Genomic DNA, 14835 nt, shown 5'->3' on the forward strand with positions numbered 1-14835 from the left:
TTACAAAAATAGTCAGAACATTCAATTTCATCATGTTGTTTGGTCTAAGTGTGAATTTAACGTCATGCAATATTTTCTCAAGGTAAAGCACACTAACACAACGTCAAAAAATATTAAGAAGCGTCAAACTGAAATCAGGATGATCTTGTAATCTCAAATGCAAGTCATGACATCATTTTAAAACCTCATAATCTCTCTGTACCACATTATCACACACAAAGTCATAACAGTCACACACTATATTATAAACTTTGATTAGTGGCTGCAGTGTCTTCAGTTATGAGCTGCGCCATCCACAAAAACCACTGACTGACCACAGTTTTATTCTGATCAAGGACAATATTTCATTTAATCTATATATTATTTAATAAATAAATATGATTTACAAAAACAGTCAAACAAAAAACTTCATTCACGTCATACTCATTTGATTAAACTTAACGCAAACGTGACCCTGGACCACAAAACCAGTCTTAAGTAGCAATAGCCAAAAATACATTATATGGGTCAAAATGATCAATTTTTCTTATGTGCCAAAAATCATTAGGATATTAAGTAAGATCACGTTTCATGAAAATATTTTGTAAATTTTCTACTGTAAATATATCAAAACTTGATTTTTGATTAGTAAAATGCATTGCTAAGAACGTAATTTGGACAACTATAAAGGCGATTTCCTCAGATTCCAGATGTATCTCGGCCAATATTGTCCTATCCTAACAAATCATACATCAATGGAAAGCTTATTTATTCAGTTTTAAAATATGTATACATTTATTTAAAAAAAAAAAAAAAAAAAAAAAAATTACCTTTATGACCTTTACGGTTTTGTGCTCCAGGGTCACAGATGTCAAAAAACGAAGAAAAAATAGATATATATAAGTAAGATAGGCCTGAAATAATATACAGAATAATCTTGTTTAATAAAAAGCTTTAGATTGTCAGTATTATATTTTCTAAAATATTTTTAATAAATAATGAATATATTAATGAATATTCTTTAGCGTTGAAGTAAGCCAATGGGTGAGACTTCCGGTTCATTAGCCGCTATAGGGAAATATCGAGAAGAATAATGCTGTAAACGGTAAAACTGTTTGCACTACAAACCATTGTCTTCGTAAATAAGATATTACGTTAAAATAATATGATAAGTGACCGATTTGCATTTACAAGCTGCAAAACGAACTGTTTTGTACAGCAAAAAGCTAAATGGATACATATAAATATATAAATTACAGAAACACTAAAACTAAATAAGAAATAAAAATAGACATAAACTGATTTACAGAAACTATTTATGTCATACAAATTTGTTTATACCTAATAAAAATGTCAATAAATCGGAATGATTAATTTGTTGTTATTTATTATTTAATTTTCAATAAATAACGATGTATAAAAATAAGTAACCAATACATAAATAGGATCTGTATACTTCTGTATACGTGTTAAAATGTAGTTGATATGTAGCCGCAATTAAAGCTATTAAAACAAAATGCAGGAAATGGATGAAATTACAATCAGACGCAGATGGAGAAATAAATTCCTCTGCAAACACACAATGGCAGGTACCAGTGGAGGTGAAATTAGTCGAGAAGTACCATATATAGACAGTAAATACCTCCAGGCATTCTTGAGTTATCTCAGCCTGCTTCTAAACTTGAAGACTCAAATTCCGTTTACCTTGAAGGAATGCGCGCTAAACACGAGCGACAGCATCAAAGTAGGCTACACTGTAAAAAATCAAGACACAAAAACTGAAAACCTACGTTTAAATGCTGCCTTACGTTTGAAATCAAATCAAAGGAAGGCCTACGGTGATAATACATTACACTTTTTCAACCATGTATGATGCAAAACGAAAAGGGAAATCAATAAACGTTTCTATTAAGTAGAATATTATCCTAAATAGAATCTTTGACGTAGGCTCACGCTTAATATAACGATATGGGACGATTTATGTTGTTTATTGAGAAAGGCCGTCACAATAAATGGCTCATCTAATACTAAGGTAAGATGAGTACAACAACAGTTGCGAAGGATGTCTCTTGCGCATAGTCGTTAAGACGCATTGAGCATTATTAATATCCTGCTGATCCCTTCATGATTTGGAATAGGTTCATCTTGAGTGTTTCAGCGGCTACTAAACGCTGGGGGTTAAGGCTGGGTTTAATGCCTGTCTCTCAGGAGGGGACGGCTGATACCGCACGCTTATGAATGAGGTGCCTCGTGAGGCCCTCTCCGCGCGAGCCTCATTAGCTGTCCATCAAACTGTTCCACGCCAGCGAGCGCGTCCCCCGGTCAGTCTCTGGTTATGTAAATAATCTTTACCGAATTACCATGGTGACTATAGTTGCCAAAATAATATTGTTAATTCAACTGTAGATGTAATAAAAACTGTAGTAACAATAACTGTTATTTTTAGTGGAAGATATGATAGCCATGAATAGTAGGCCTTCAGGGAACCACCAGTCAAATTTGATTTGATCTTGTTCTTTGGAATTGCACCCGTATTTTGTTCTCAATATTTCTATCATTACTCTGACCCAAGCATGTTAGAAAATTAATTAACTAATTAATTAATTAATTTTTAAATATATAAATACCAAATTAATTAGCAAGGGTTTATTTGCAGCATTAGCCAAAAATACATTGTAATGGTCAAAATGATCGATTTTTAAATGCCACAATCTTTAGGATATTAAGTAAAGATCATGTTCCATTAAGATATTTTGTACATTTCGTACCGTAAATATATCGAAACTTATTTTTTTAAATAATAATATGCATTGCTAAGAACTTCATTTGGACAACTTCAAAGGTGAATTTCTCTATATTTTTATTTATTTTTTTGCACCCTCAGATTCCAGATTTTCAAATAGTTATATCTCGGCCAAATATTGTCCTATCCTAAAAAACTTCAATATAAAGCTTATTTATTCTGCTTTCAGATGATGTATAAATCTCAATTTTGTAAAAAAATAAATAAATAAAAAAAAAAAATAAAAAAAAAAACGGCCCTTACGACTTCAGGGGATCAGATAATATAATGAATTGTAAGATTTTTATTTTTGGTCATCATTTTATCGTTTTAATTAATTATTTTAATTTTAATTAATTTAACAATATTTGTTATACTTATTTAGAGGCTACCAACTTTGAAAGGCTGATCAAGACATAGACAAATCTTATGACATGTAATAATGTTAGATGAAGCATATAGCTGAAGAAGTTTCAAGCATCGCCCAAGAACGGTGTCCTGAAAGGTATGAAATGCTAAATCAATTAGGCTAGTAGTCATTCGTCAATTATTAGAAGTAATTAGTCTGTGGTGGATTCATAACTCAAGTCTCCCCTCCTTCAGCATTTCCTCGTCTCCATCCTCCAGTGCCTGATGTTGTTCGGTATCACCTCTATCTGCCAATCTTACTATCTCAGAAAATTATCAGCTGAATTATTACTTACAAACAATGTTGTATACTCAGACGCGTGTTTATTTTGTTTAGCTAATGGTGCAATTGTATCTCATTTTAAACCAGGTTATTTGTGTGTTTAAATGAGTTCCATTTTATTTAAATCATTGTAAGATTCATTGGTGGTCACCTTTATTCGTTAGTTAGCAGTTTGTGATTGCGTTTTCCTCGCGTCTTTACATAGACGCATAACAGGCTATAAAATAAATATAAATGCGTTTAAATATATAAATAAAATTCATCTACAAACATAAATATTTCAAACAGCCTAACATTTGACAACACTAGTGACAACATTAGATTTCTCCCAAATAACGCACAGACAAACACACTCACACAACTAAAACACTTGGCATTGCGCGTGGCCGTTCATCCAGAACAGAATTTACAGTTCTTCTCTGCATCATTGAGTTCTTGCTTTGGTTGTCTGTCAAGACGGCTGTCTGTGTGGCGCTCACTTTGAGGGTGTCTTTCGAAGGATAATGTCTAAGATAATTGAACGCAAGCCAGGTGATAAATAGCTAGAATCACAAAATATTTTACAAAAAAAAAAAAAAAAAATATATATATATATATATATATAGGTAGGCTACCACACATTAATAATTATTAATAAAATACTTTTATTTTAAGTTTGTTTTGATGCGCCAAACCCGTGACCACATTTATTTACATCTACTGACAAAATGAAACGGCTTCAATTGAAAATCCCCTCAGTGGTGATTTACTCTTGGGCAAAGCCGGCTTTGATAAAATTGAAACGCTTGAGTAAAGGAGGATTTATTTAACCCGTGTAGCCTTGCAGGTTCTCCAGTGATCAAACAGTCGCTGGCTCCCTCACTGCAGACAGGGTGTGTGTCCAATTGTCCTCTCCACGCGTTTGTGGTGCGAGCAATGAGTTCACAGGTCGCAACATCATTATTAATCTCATTATCAGCGGCCTGTCGAGGAGACTGATTGGCGACCACCCTTCTGAAATTTAAGAGAAATTTACAACACTTGCTTACTTCAATTTAGCAGAAGTAAACCCCCTATTCGATGTTGTTCCTTAATCATCCCTTAAAAAAATCTAAAACTTTCAGTATCATTTCTTTTTATTATTTTAATAATTACGCTTTTATTTGACAATTTATAATATTGAGCGCTATCTTTACATTAGCACTTGTAATTAATTTATTTATTTGCATACATATTTAAAACTCTATTTTTATTCGAAAAGGGGAGGGCTGATAACTCAAAGAATACCGCTAAGATAACAATATTTCCAACTGAGTATAATGAGTGTGATTATTGTTGTATGATCGTGCTAAGCTGTCGCTCGTATCTCTTATCTCTCTACAGCTTTTATAGAGAACACATCCAGATTTATCGGGCCATAAAATTGAGCTTTACGTTCTCGCACAGACAGCGAGGTTATTTTACTGCAACATTTTTCTTTTACAAGAAAGTAGGCTACAAACAAAATCCCAAGCGATTATTGTAAAACATAACGTGCACAGTAGGAGAAAAGCGTTTGCGTATTGGTCCAGTTATTCCAGTGCTTTGGTTTTATTTGGAGCGTATTTAGACTAATTTAAAGTATTTAAAATAAAGTTAAATAATGTTTTATTGCACTATAGTGATTTTCTAGTGCGTGTACACGGATAATATTTGCTTTGGTGCCTGTCAAAGCAATTTTCCAGCTGCTTCTAATGTCTCTTAAAAGTTAACTTTCATCGACTAAAACAAAAAACAAAGTCGTTTAAAATACAGTGGACTCAGCAAATATAGATCTTACAGGTAGGAGAACACCCCTCCTCCGCAGCACACCATCGGTTTATCCCTCACTCTTCTCCTCCTCCATGGGTCCTACCTTTGGAGTGCGTCACGTGGTTCTGCTCTTACAAATAACTCGCTGTAAAGTAGAGAGCAAATCAGAGAACAGTTATATTAGGCATTATCTGCAGCAGCAGCTATCTCCAGATACAGACAAGGCACAGTGACACGTCCAAACGCGGAGAGGACTACGGAAGTTTTTCGTGTGTTTCACACTCGATGAAGTTTGAATTCTGGGCTAAAATCAAGAAGAAAGAAGAGACTGGGAACTTCCACGGCGATATTCAATCAAGTCACTTGGAAAAGAGGGTTCCTGACTTTATCACTAACCGTCCTTATCTGGTGAGATAATACAGCGAGAGCTCTTGGATGAAATTATATAAACCCTTTCCTTACAGTTATCAACGTTTTTATGTAATCTGCATTTTCAGCGATAAAATATAGATGTTAGAGAGATTACAGTGCGGACTGATTCGATCCCCACTGATGATTTAATGGTTCGGTATAGAGTTTTCCCAGGATATCTGAGACGGCTGCTGATAATTGTTTATATCCCTATGTAAAGATATGGACAGTAATTAATGTGATTTTAGTCTATTAAATACAAATCGAAAGATACAGATAACCGAAAAATCACGACAATTATAACGGTTTGTCCATCTTGACTGCAGCCAATAGCCGATGTGTTTTTCTTCGGTTTCTCTGTTTATAAAAATTCGAAATGTTATGTTTCATTTAGTGTTTATGAATTGAAAAAAAATATTTATTACATTTTTATGTATAGTTTTAAACCGAGAAAATATTATAATTTGTAATTGTTTCTGTTTGTCATTAGGAGTGAATTCCTTTTATCTGAGGCTCTTGCTCAAGAAACCATTGCATTGGAGATTTTGGACTTTATCGAGGTTTTTACTCCAATTTGGGCTAATTTTAAGATTTCCAAACTTGCAAGGATAGCTTAGTCACTGGATACATAATGTATTCGAGTCTGGCTTTATCTTCCAACCCGTCCCCCTACGCACACGACTCCGGGAACTACATCCATCCGTCCGCCAGCTCACCTGTGTATGTGCCCACCACCCGCGTACCTGCCATGCTCCAGACCTTGCCCTACCTACAGACGTGCGAGTCCACACATCAAGCCCACGGGCTCGGCAGTCACCACGCCTGGCCACAGACTGGCACGGAGAACTCCTCTTTCAACCCGGGCAGCCCTCATCCTCCTCCCGGTTTCTCTTATTCGCACAGCCCGCCGGTAAGCAGCAGCACCGGCAGGGACGCCGCGTACCAGAATCCGCTGGTGCTGAGTAACAGCGGCAGGGCAGATCAGTATGGAAGTGCCCTGGTGCGCTCCGTCGGTGGCTCCTACTCCAGCCCGTACGCGGCCTACATGAGCCCGGAGATGGCAACCTCATGGACGCCTGGGCCCTTCGACGGCGGCATGATCGGGCTTCAGGGACGCCAAGGAACCCTTCCTGGAAGGAGGTCCAGTTTAGGTAAAACGATGATAAAAAATTTCTCTGTGATGTTTTGTTTGCGTTACTTTATGTAAAAATAATATCGCCTAAGATTCTATAATTAGGATTTGAGTATCTGTTTCCATGTATGTTGTGTGTTATGTTAAAGTTAGTTATTACATGTGGGTCGTTATTTGGCAACAGTTTAAAATCCATCTTTCAAGTCAGCAGGCAAAAATGGTTGGAATGGAGGGGGTTTCGTTTGATGCTGTGATCCCACAATTTATAGCGGCGGTGTTGAGGGTTATTTATTGCTGTCTTGGTGTTTATGTTAGACTATCGTTGTTAGAAGGCACTCGAGTACCAGCTAGTTTTGCTACAGGGGCACATTACAAAAGCTTATCAAAACAAAACTTGATCTTATTCCACTAATACACATCCTTTTAATGGGCAATGCAATCACTTTAATTTAAATGTTAATTTAATTCCCCGCTATTGTCTGTCCACTTGTGGATTGATGAAAGGGTCCCGTGCACACCTCATAATTGTGAGAACTATCCAAGCTACTGTCACCTTGATCAAACTTTTCTAAACAGACCATTACGGTCAGATACACATTTAGCGGCCGTTCCCTTTGAAGCTCGGTGCTTTAGGCGGACACATTTTCTTTGATAGTCCATAAAACGTACATTATTTTCTACAACCGAGGGCGATTTATTCGGGCTTACATAAGGCTCGGGCGTTTGCGTATTTTGATGTTTTGCTACAAAACTTGAGTAATGCACCATTTTGTTTTATTACAACAGTCCACCAGGAACTTAACAGGATTAAATAGCACAGACATTTTCAGACTACTTTGAAACTACAAACACATATGAATAATAATACAAAGATTATTAATACGCACGTCTTATTTAAAATAAATTGTTGGAGAGCGTCACGTGCCAGTATCTTGATTGATCGGTGACCCCTGGATCTTTAACACTGATAAGAGCCCCATTGACATTCCGCTCGCCTGAGGCCCTCGTGCCTCGTCAGCCGCCCTATAGACACTCCAATGACCCTGGATATACTCTTTTAATTTATCCATTCTTCATCCCGTCCAGAGTTTTGTCACATTCCATAGCTCTGATGCTCAGAAAACACCAGGCCCCATATAAAGGTCTATTGGATCAATCCAAAGTGTTGAGTTTTTACAGGGCTTTAACAACGAAAAACAATATTGTAGTATTATAAGCTACATAAGACCTTTTCTTAACACATCAATAAAAGCCTAGTTATTTCATTTTATATATAAACATATTGGATATAGAAATAGCCTAGTATATTCAAATATTCTCTCTTCTTAGATTTTGTTGTGTGCCAAGCTTACGCTTCAACTTGTTAGAACTCTCTCTTTATATGAAAATCATATACAAATACACAGTGAACCCTGTTACTTTTTGAAATGTTTAAATGTTTAAATTTAGTTTCAAATGGCGCAACACGTAAATAATTATAGAACGTTTTAAAATTTAAAGAACTTTATTTTGAAAGTCTCCGCTTCAAAATAGAAACGTCGAATATTTTTAGGAGTTTAAAAGTCTGATCAGTAGGCCTACACATGCTTAAATTACACTTTTTAACATTAACCTGATTTTGCGAGACAATGACACATTCGAGTTTGTATTTATTTACTTACTTACTTTTTCATTTAAAACGAATAAAACAGGACGAAATAACAAAAATAATACAACAGTTAAGCCTAAACCTTGAAAACATCTTATTACGGTCACTTCATTTGAACTTTAACGATTATTTCGTCTCGCGTTGTATTTTATGATTTTAACGATCATTGTCCTCTCATAAATCTCTTTGAACCGAGAAGAAAACCTTGAAAAATTAATTAAAAACCAACTGAATTTCTCCTTGCAGACATGCTGGAGGAGCTGCCGTGTGAAGGGCGTGAGTGTGTGAACTGCGGATCCATCTCAACACCGCTATGGAGGAGAGACGGTACCGGACATTACCTGTGCAATGCGTGCGGCCTTTACCACAAGATGAACGGCATCAATCGACCCCTAATCAAACCACAGAAACGCCTGGTAAATGCCCATTTGTTAAATATTCTTATTTACTTGTTTATTACGTTTAACGCGTCCTTTTCCAAACCAAAAGTACAAAGTGAGCATGTGCAGTTGACAAATTAAACGGTTATTTCTAGGCCTACCTGACCTTCTGATTCCCTAAAAATGACTTTCTTTGGTTTGATCTAATATAAACATTGATTCAATTAAATGATGTATTATTCACTCACACTATTAAAAATTAAAGTTCCAAAACAACCGTTCAGTGAACAGTTCTTAAAAATATAAAGAACGTTTTTCGACTATAAAGAACCTTTTCTGCGTTTTAAAAGTTTTAAAAATGTTTGAGGTTCTTCATGGAACCATCAATGCCAATAAAGAACCTTTATTTTCAAAAGTGGATATGAAATTATATTTCTCAGATGAATTAAAACAGTGGATTTAGATGTTAACACATTAAATTTTATTGTGTTTTAAATGTGGCCTATTCCTCAATGGAAAATACTTCAAATTAAAATATTACATTTTTTAATAGACAATAAAAAAACTTCAAGCTTAGAAAGAAAAGTATAAAATATCCTGATGTTCCCAGACAAGATGTAAACCTTTTTCACAGATTTTGCTGGAAATACCTAGCTGATACTTTTATGATATAGTCTCACAAAATGAGGGTAGTGGGTTGATCTGAGGGTCAGTACTGGGGAAGGCCATTGAACGAGAGAAATTGAGCAAAGCCTTCACTGCTGTCCTGTTTCCCAGGAGTCTCTCTCTCTCTTTCTTTCACTCATGCTCTCTCTCTCCCTCATTCTCTTCATTACTCTCTCTCTCTCACAATTCTCTCGCTCGTCTCTACCTCTCTGTTTTCATTTTTGCATTCATGACCTTGTCCTTGAGTCAGTCTGTTTTTAGCCCAAGCAGCGCAAAACTCAAAACAACACCAAACTTTATGCTGAATTTCAGCTGAGAAGCTTCATTCTTCAGTCTTCCTTAATGACATGAACCTTTAAAATCCTGTTGAATTCAGAAAAATAGTGCTTGGAATGAATATACAGGCCTGGTCACAGAGCTCCCGTCAATTTTTTTCTATTATTTATGACCACAGTTGCTTGCATTTAAAATAAATGCTCTATAATACATCTACACATCTTAGCCACTGCAAAATGTTTGTAATCAAACATATACTACCGGAAGAAAATAATCTTTTGATTTACATTTTACAATTAACATTTTATCTCCATAGGTGTATCTTTATTTTTTTAATTCCCTGTCTTAATTTCTTCTCTTCAGCTCTAAAATTTTGTCAAAGTCTTCCAATTTATTCACCTTTCTAACTTTCTTTATGTTTGTCTCTGCAGCAAAGCACATCAAGACGAGCAGGTCTGTGTTGCACTAACTGTCATACCAGTACGACCACACTGTGGAGGAGAAACGCAGAGGGAGAGCCCGTCTGCAATGCCTGCGGACTGTACATGAAGCTCCACGGGGTGAGTTCCTGATTCAGTCTGTATTATTGTGCCACACAAGACTGGCGTTTCTAACCAGAGCTCGATTTGGGAGGGTGCATACGCACGTCAGCGTGTGTGTGTGTGTCTGTGTGTGCAAACCTGTAATCCACGTGATACAGAGGTCATAGGTGTGTTTTATCGGAAGAGAATGAGAACACCGAAAGGAAGGGGAGTCGCTTAAATAAGCTTCGTTCTATAAACTACCAATTCCCACAGCTGACTCTCACAAGAAAAAAAAAAAAAAAGGAAATGTAATCTAGTTACAACTGCATTTTTTAAACAACAAGGTCCGGTTTTAATTCTTGATTGCATAACGAATAATCAGTCATAATTAAATTCTAATCTTTTTACTTCACTCTGGTTTTAGGTACCAAGACCATTAGCAATGAAAAAAGAAAGCATCCAGACGAGAAAACGCAAACCAAAGATGCCCAAAACCAAAGCATCCTCAGGTAAGAGTTGAGACAAGCTTTTCGAAAAAGCTTCATTTTTAGACAAAAGCAGACATAAGTGATTCGGATGGAAGTGTGGGAGTGAGTGAGTCAGAGAATGTGTGGAAAGAAATATGGGGTGAGCGAGAGAGTAAAGGGAGGGGAAAGGGAGTAAAAGAGAGAGAGCGCAGTAACAGCACTTTCCTCTGCATTCGGTCGACATGCGGTGTGTGCACAATGTTTGACGCCATTAATTGTCAATTGCATTAACCAGCATGTCTAGTTTCCTCCTCCTTTATTGTGGCTGTCAGTCACATTTCGTTCTATTTGTCTTCAGGGTCAACAGTGTCTGGCGCTACGTCTCCCACTTCATTGCCTGCGTCAGAAAACGCCTCTACAATAAAGAGCGAACCCAATATCGCAGCTTCACCGTATGCAGGCCAAACTGTTGTCTCAGTCACACAGGTATGTACACGTGTGATTGACTGAACTGTAGTTCTTCCTTTGCAAATGTCACCGTCAATGAAAGGCAATTATTAAAGATGGAACAGATAAATGATTGATTCCAGAGTTCAAGATTCTTTATTGGCATCAATGGTTCCATAAAGAACCGTCAACCTCTGTGGAACCTTTCCATTGGACAAAAGTTTCCATACACCCTTAAAAATAAAGGTGGTTCGCGATGCCATAGAAGAACCTTTTTTGTCCAAATGGTTCCATGAAGAACCTTTAACATCTGAAGAACTGTTCTGTTTCACAAAAGGTTCTTTTCAGGTTCAGATTCTAAAAAGGTAAGAAAGAGTTTTGACTGAACGGTGCTTTGTGGAACCAAAAAAGTTCTATGGCATCGTGGCGAAAAACCTTTTAACGCAACTTTATTTTTAAGAGTGTAGATGATGAAAACGTTCTTCACACTATTAAAAAAAACTGTCCTTTCGGAACCTTGACTTTTAAAAGAGAAACTGTTGGAACTCATGTTCCAAACCTGTATGACTTTCTTTCTTCTGTGGAACACAAACTTATTTTGAATGTTTTAGCTGATTTAACTTTTAAGTTGGAACAACATAAAAAAATCACCTTCATTTTTGGGTGAACTGTCACTTTAAAAATGACTCATCTACTGCAAAGCTGGATTTGACAGCTAACAATGTCTCTCTTTGTTCTTTATAAGGCATCGACACAGTTGGACAGTACCAGTTCAGGACATGTGGATATCAAATATGAAGACTACACATACACCCCGACGTCAATCGCCCCACAGAACTCCTGGTGTGCGCTGTCCCAAGCGTGATGTGAGACCTACTACCTTTTTTAAACCTCTCCAGTGCATTCTGGGAGCAAAGACTTTTAACAAGATCTACCTAATAGAACCTTTACGCAGATGTAGACAGACGGAGCTTAGGAATGCAAGAGATTGACTGTAATTTGTGCTGGTTGATTTATCGTGGCATATCTGTTTGTGATGCCACGGACAGTTCCGCCAAAAGTACGGCGGGCGACAGGCAGCGACCCGACAACAGTTCTCAAGTTCCTTAAGCAATGATCGGGAGGACAAAAAACATGCTTTTTATGGCTTCTGAACATGTTTCATGGCTTAGATGTTAATGATTAACTTTTAAGATACATTATTTATGTTGAGATAAGAGTGGTGGAGGCACACAAGTCTCTCCCATAATTCGCCTTATCCTTCAGGGAATGCGGCTTTATGGTCGTTATGACTTTAGATCGCATACTTTCCCTGGATGAGGCTTTTAAAAGTTTCGTTGTTGTCTTTGCTGATTCCAGACACTTTTAATGCTGTGTTGTATTCCTCCGATGATCCGAAGTGCAATGACCCTCGCTTTTCAGCAGATTTTGAAAAGGGGCACATTTATATTAATTGTTCGCAATTTTGTGTTTTGTTTTGTCCGAATATGTTAACCTAAATTTATTTGCTGTATTTTGTTGATATATATTGGAATTATAGCATTGTTTTATTGCATATAAAATTGCCAAACATCTACTTCGCGTCTGCACTTGTTTACAGAATTATTGTAATTCTCTTGAATTTTTAAAAAACAAATACATTTCAAAAAATGTTTATTGGTTTAAACAGTAATTTATGGACAAAAGTTCAAAACTATGTAGTAAACAAGAAGATCAAATTAAGACGAGAAGAATCTTCTTTTTGAAGGTTAATAATGGTTAAACAGGCAAAAGTACAATACCAGTCAGAAGTTTTTGAACTGCAAGATTTTTTTTATGTTTTTGCACTGTAAAAAAAAAAAAAAAAAAAAAAAAACACAATTTGTTGAGTAAACTTAAAATAATTTGTTACCCTGCTGCCTTAAAATTTGCCTTAAAAAGTTGAATCAATTCATATATCTAAGTTGTCTAAACGTTTTTGAGTTGATTGTACTTAAAATTAAAAAATAACACAGCCAGGTAACAAATTATTTTAAGTTGATTCAACAAATAGTTTTTTACAGTGTGAAGAAACATTTATTTGATCCAAAGCACAGCAAAAACAGTAATATTTTTACTATTTAAAATAACTGTTTTCTATTTGAATATATTTTAAAATTTAATTTATTCCTGTGATCAAAGCTACATTTTTCAGCATTATTACGCCAGTCTTCAGTGTCACATGATCCTTTAGAAATCGTTCTAATATGCTGATCTGCTGTTCAAGAAACATTTTTATTCCTATTATCAATATTTTAAACTGTTGAGCACATTTTTTCAGGGTTCTTTGATTAATAAAAATATTAGCATCTATCTGAAATTTAAAATAAAAAAAAAGCTTTCATAACATTAGACACTATACCATTCAAAAGCTTGGAGTCAACATATTTTTTTTATTTATTTTTTATACTTTTATTTAGCAAGGATGCTTTAAATTGATCAAAAGTGATGATAAAGACATTTATAATGTTACAAAAGATTTCTATTTCGGATCAATTCTGCTCTTCTGAACTTTCTATTCATCAAAAAAAACTGAGAAAAAATTCTACTCAACATAATAATAACAATAAATGTTTTTTTAAGCAGCAAATCAGAATATTAGAATGATTTCTGAAGGATCACGTGACTGGAGTAATGATGCTAAAAATTCCTCTTTGAAATCAAAGAAATAAATTACGTTTTAAAATATATTCAAATAGAAATCACTTATTTTAAATAGTAAAAGCATTTCAGCATTTTACTGTTTTTGCTGTACTTTGGATCAAATAAATGCAGGCTTGGTGAGCAGAAGAGACTTCTTTAAAAAAAAAAAAAAAAATTAAAAATCATACTGTTCAAAAACTTTTGACTGGTAGTGTATTTCATATTTTATAAGATTATCAAATTTTGACATCAGTATTATCCTGTTTTTATTATAATGGCGGACCGTGGGGTGATTTCCATGGATGTATATATGTATATAATTTATTTCAGTGTCCATAAACAATTTTGTGAACTTTATACTGATGGAGTTGTTGGCTAATTAATATGAATACCATCAAATTTGTACATTTTCATGCAATCAATCAACAGTTTAGACTTGGAGGTGGACCTTCATAAAAATTCTAAAAATCGTATGTTTTTGTACGAATCACATCATATGAAATCGTCATCTCGTAAAATCCTCACATTTTCTCATGAGAACAGGTTGGATATGCACACTTTTACTAGATATTAGATTTTTTTGAAGTTAAAAAATATTAGATTTTTTAACTTCATTCCCACAAAAAAGTCCAAACGTCCCATTTAGCATGACTTGCTTTGTTTTCAAAGGTATGTTAAAGATGTTAACTTTTAAAACACCCTGACTTTATAATCCTAGACGTAGGCCATATACGAATTGTATATGAATGCTTTGATGTTTATGACTTTATATAGTTCTTTTTTTTCAGTAACCTGTACCCTCATAGATGTTGCTGAGAGTTTCCGTGAATGACTCTCAGTGTCTGAGCGTGCCTCTCTCCGCAGTGTGTTGGCGATCAAAGGTTGCGTTCCAGCTTGGCTTTATGGTGCTAAGGTTTTGGGTTGGGCTAGAGCATGTTGGCTCTAGGCGGGCGCGTCAGCATGTAGCCCACCCGCTTTACAGCCCCATGGCGACAGAGAGG

At 35.6% G+C, this 14835-nt stretch overlaps 1 protein-coding gene across 1 annotated transcript; it reads left to right on the forward strand.

Moving 5' to 3' along the window:
- The first annotated feature begins 5409 nt into the window (after nucleotides 1-5409).
- Nucleotides 5410-12749, forward strand: gata5 (GATA binding protein 5). Its single transcript, XM_073823349.1, has 7 exons — nucleotides 5410-5630; nucleotides 6124-6784; nucleotides 8660-8829; nucleotides 10167-10295; nucleotides 10684-10768; nucleotides 11085-11212; nucleotides 11919-12749. The coding sequence occupies exons 2-7, from the start codon at nucleotides 6265-6267 to the stop codon at nucleotides 12036-12038; spliced, it is 1152 nt and encodes a 383-aa protein (XP_073679450.1). The 5' UTR covers nucleotides 5410-5630; nucleotides 6124-6264; the 3' UTR covers nucleotides 12039-12749.
- The last annotated feature ends 2086 nt before the right edge of the window (nucleotides 12750-14835 follow it).

The sequence above is a fragment of the Garra rufa genome, chromosome 18 (genome assembly GCF_049309525.1).
Source record: "Garra rufa chromosome 18, GarRuf1.0, whole genome shotgun sequence".
Classification (NCBI taxonomy): domain Eukaryota; kingdom Metazoa; phylum Chordata; class Actinopteri; order Cypriniformes; family Cyprinidae; genus Garra; species Garra rufa.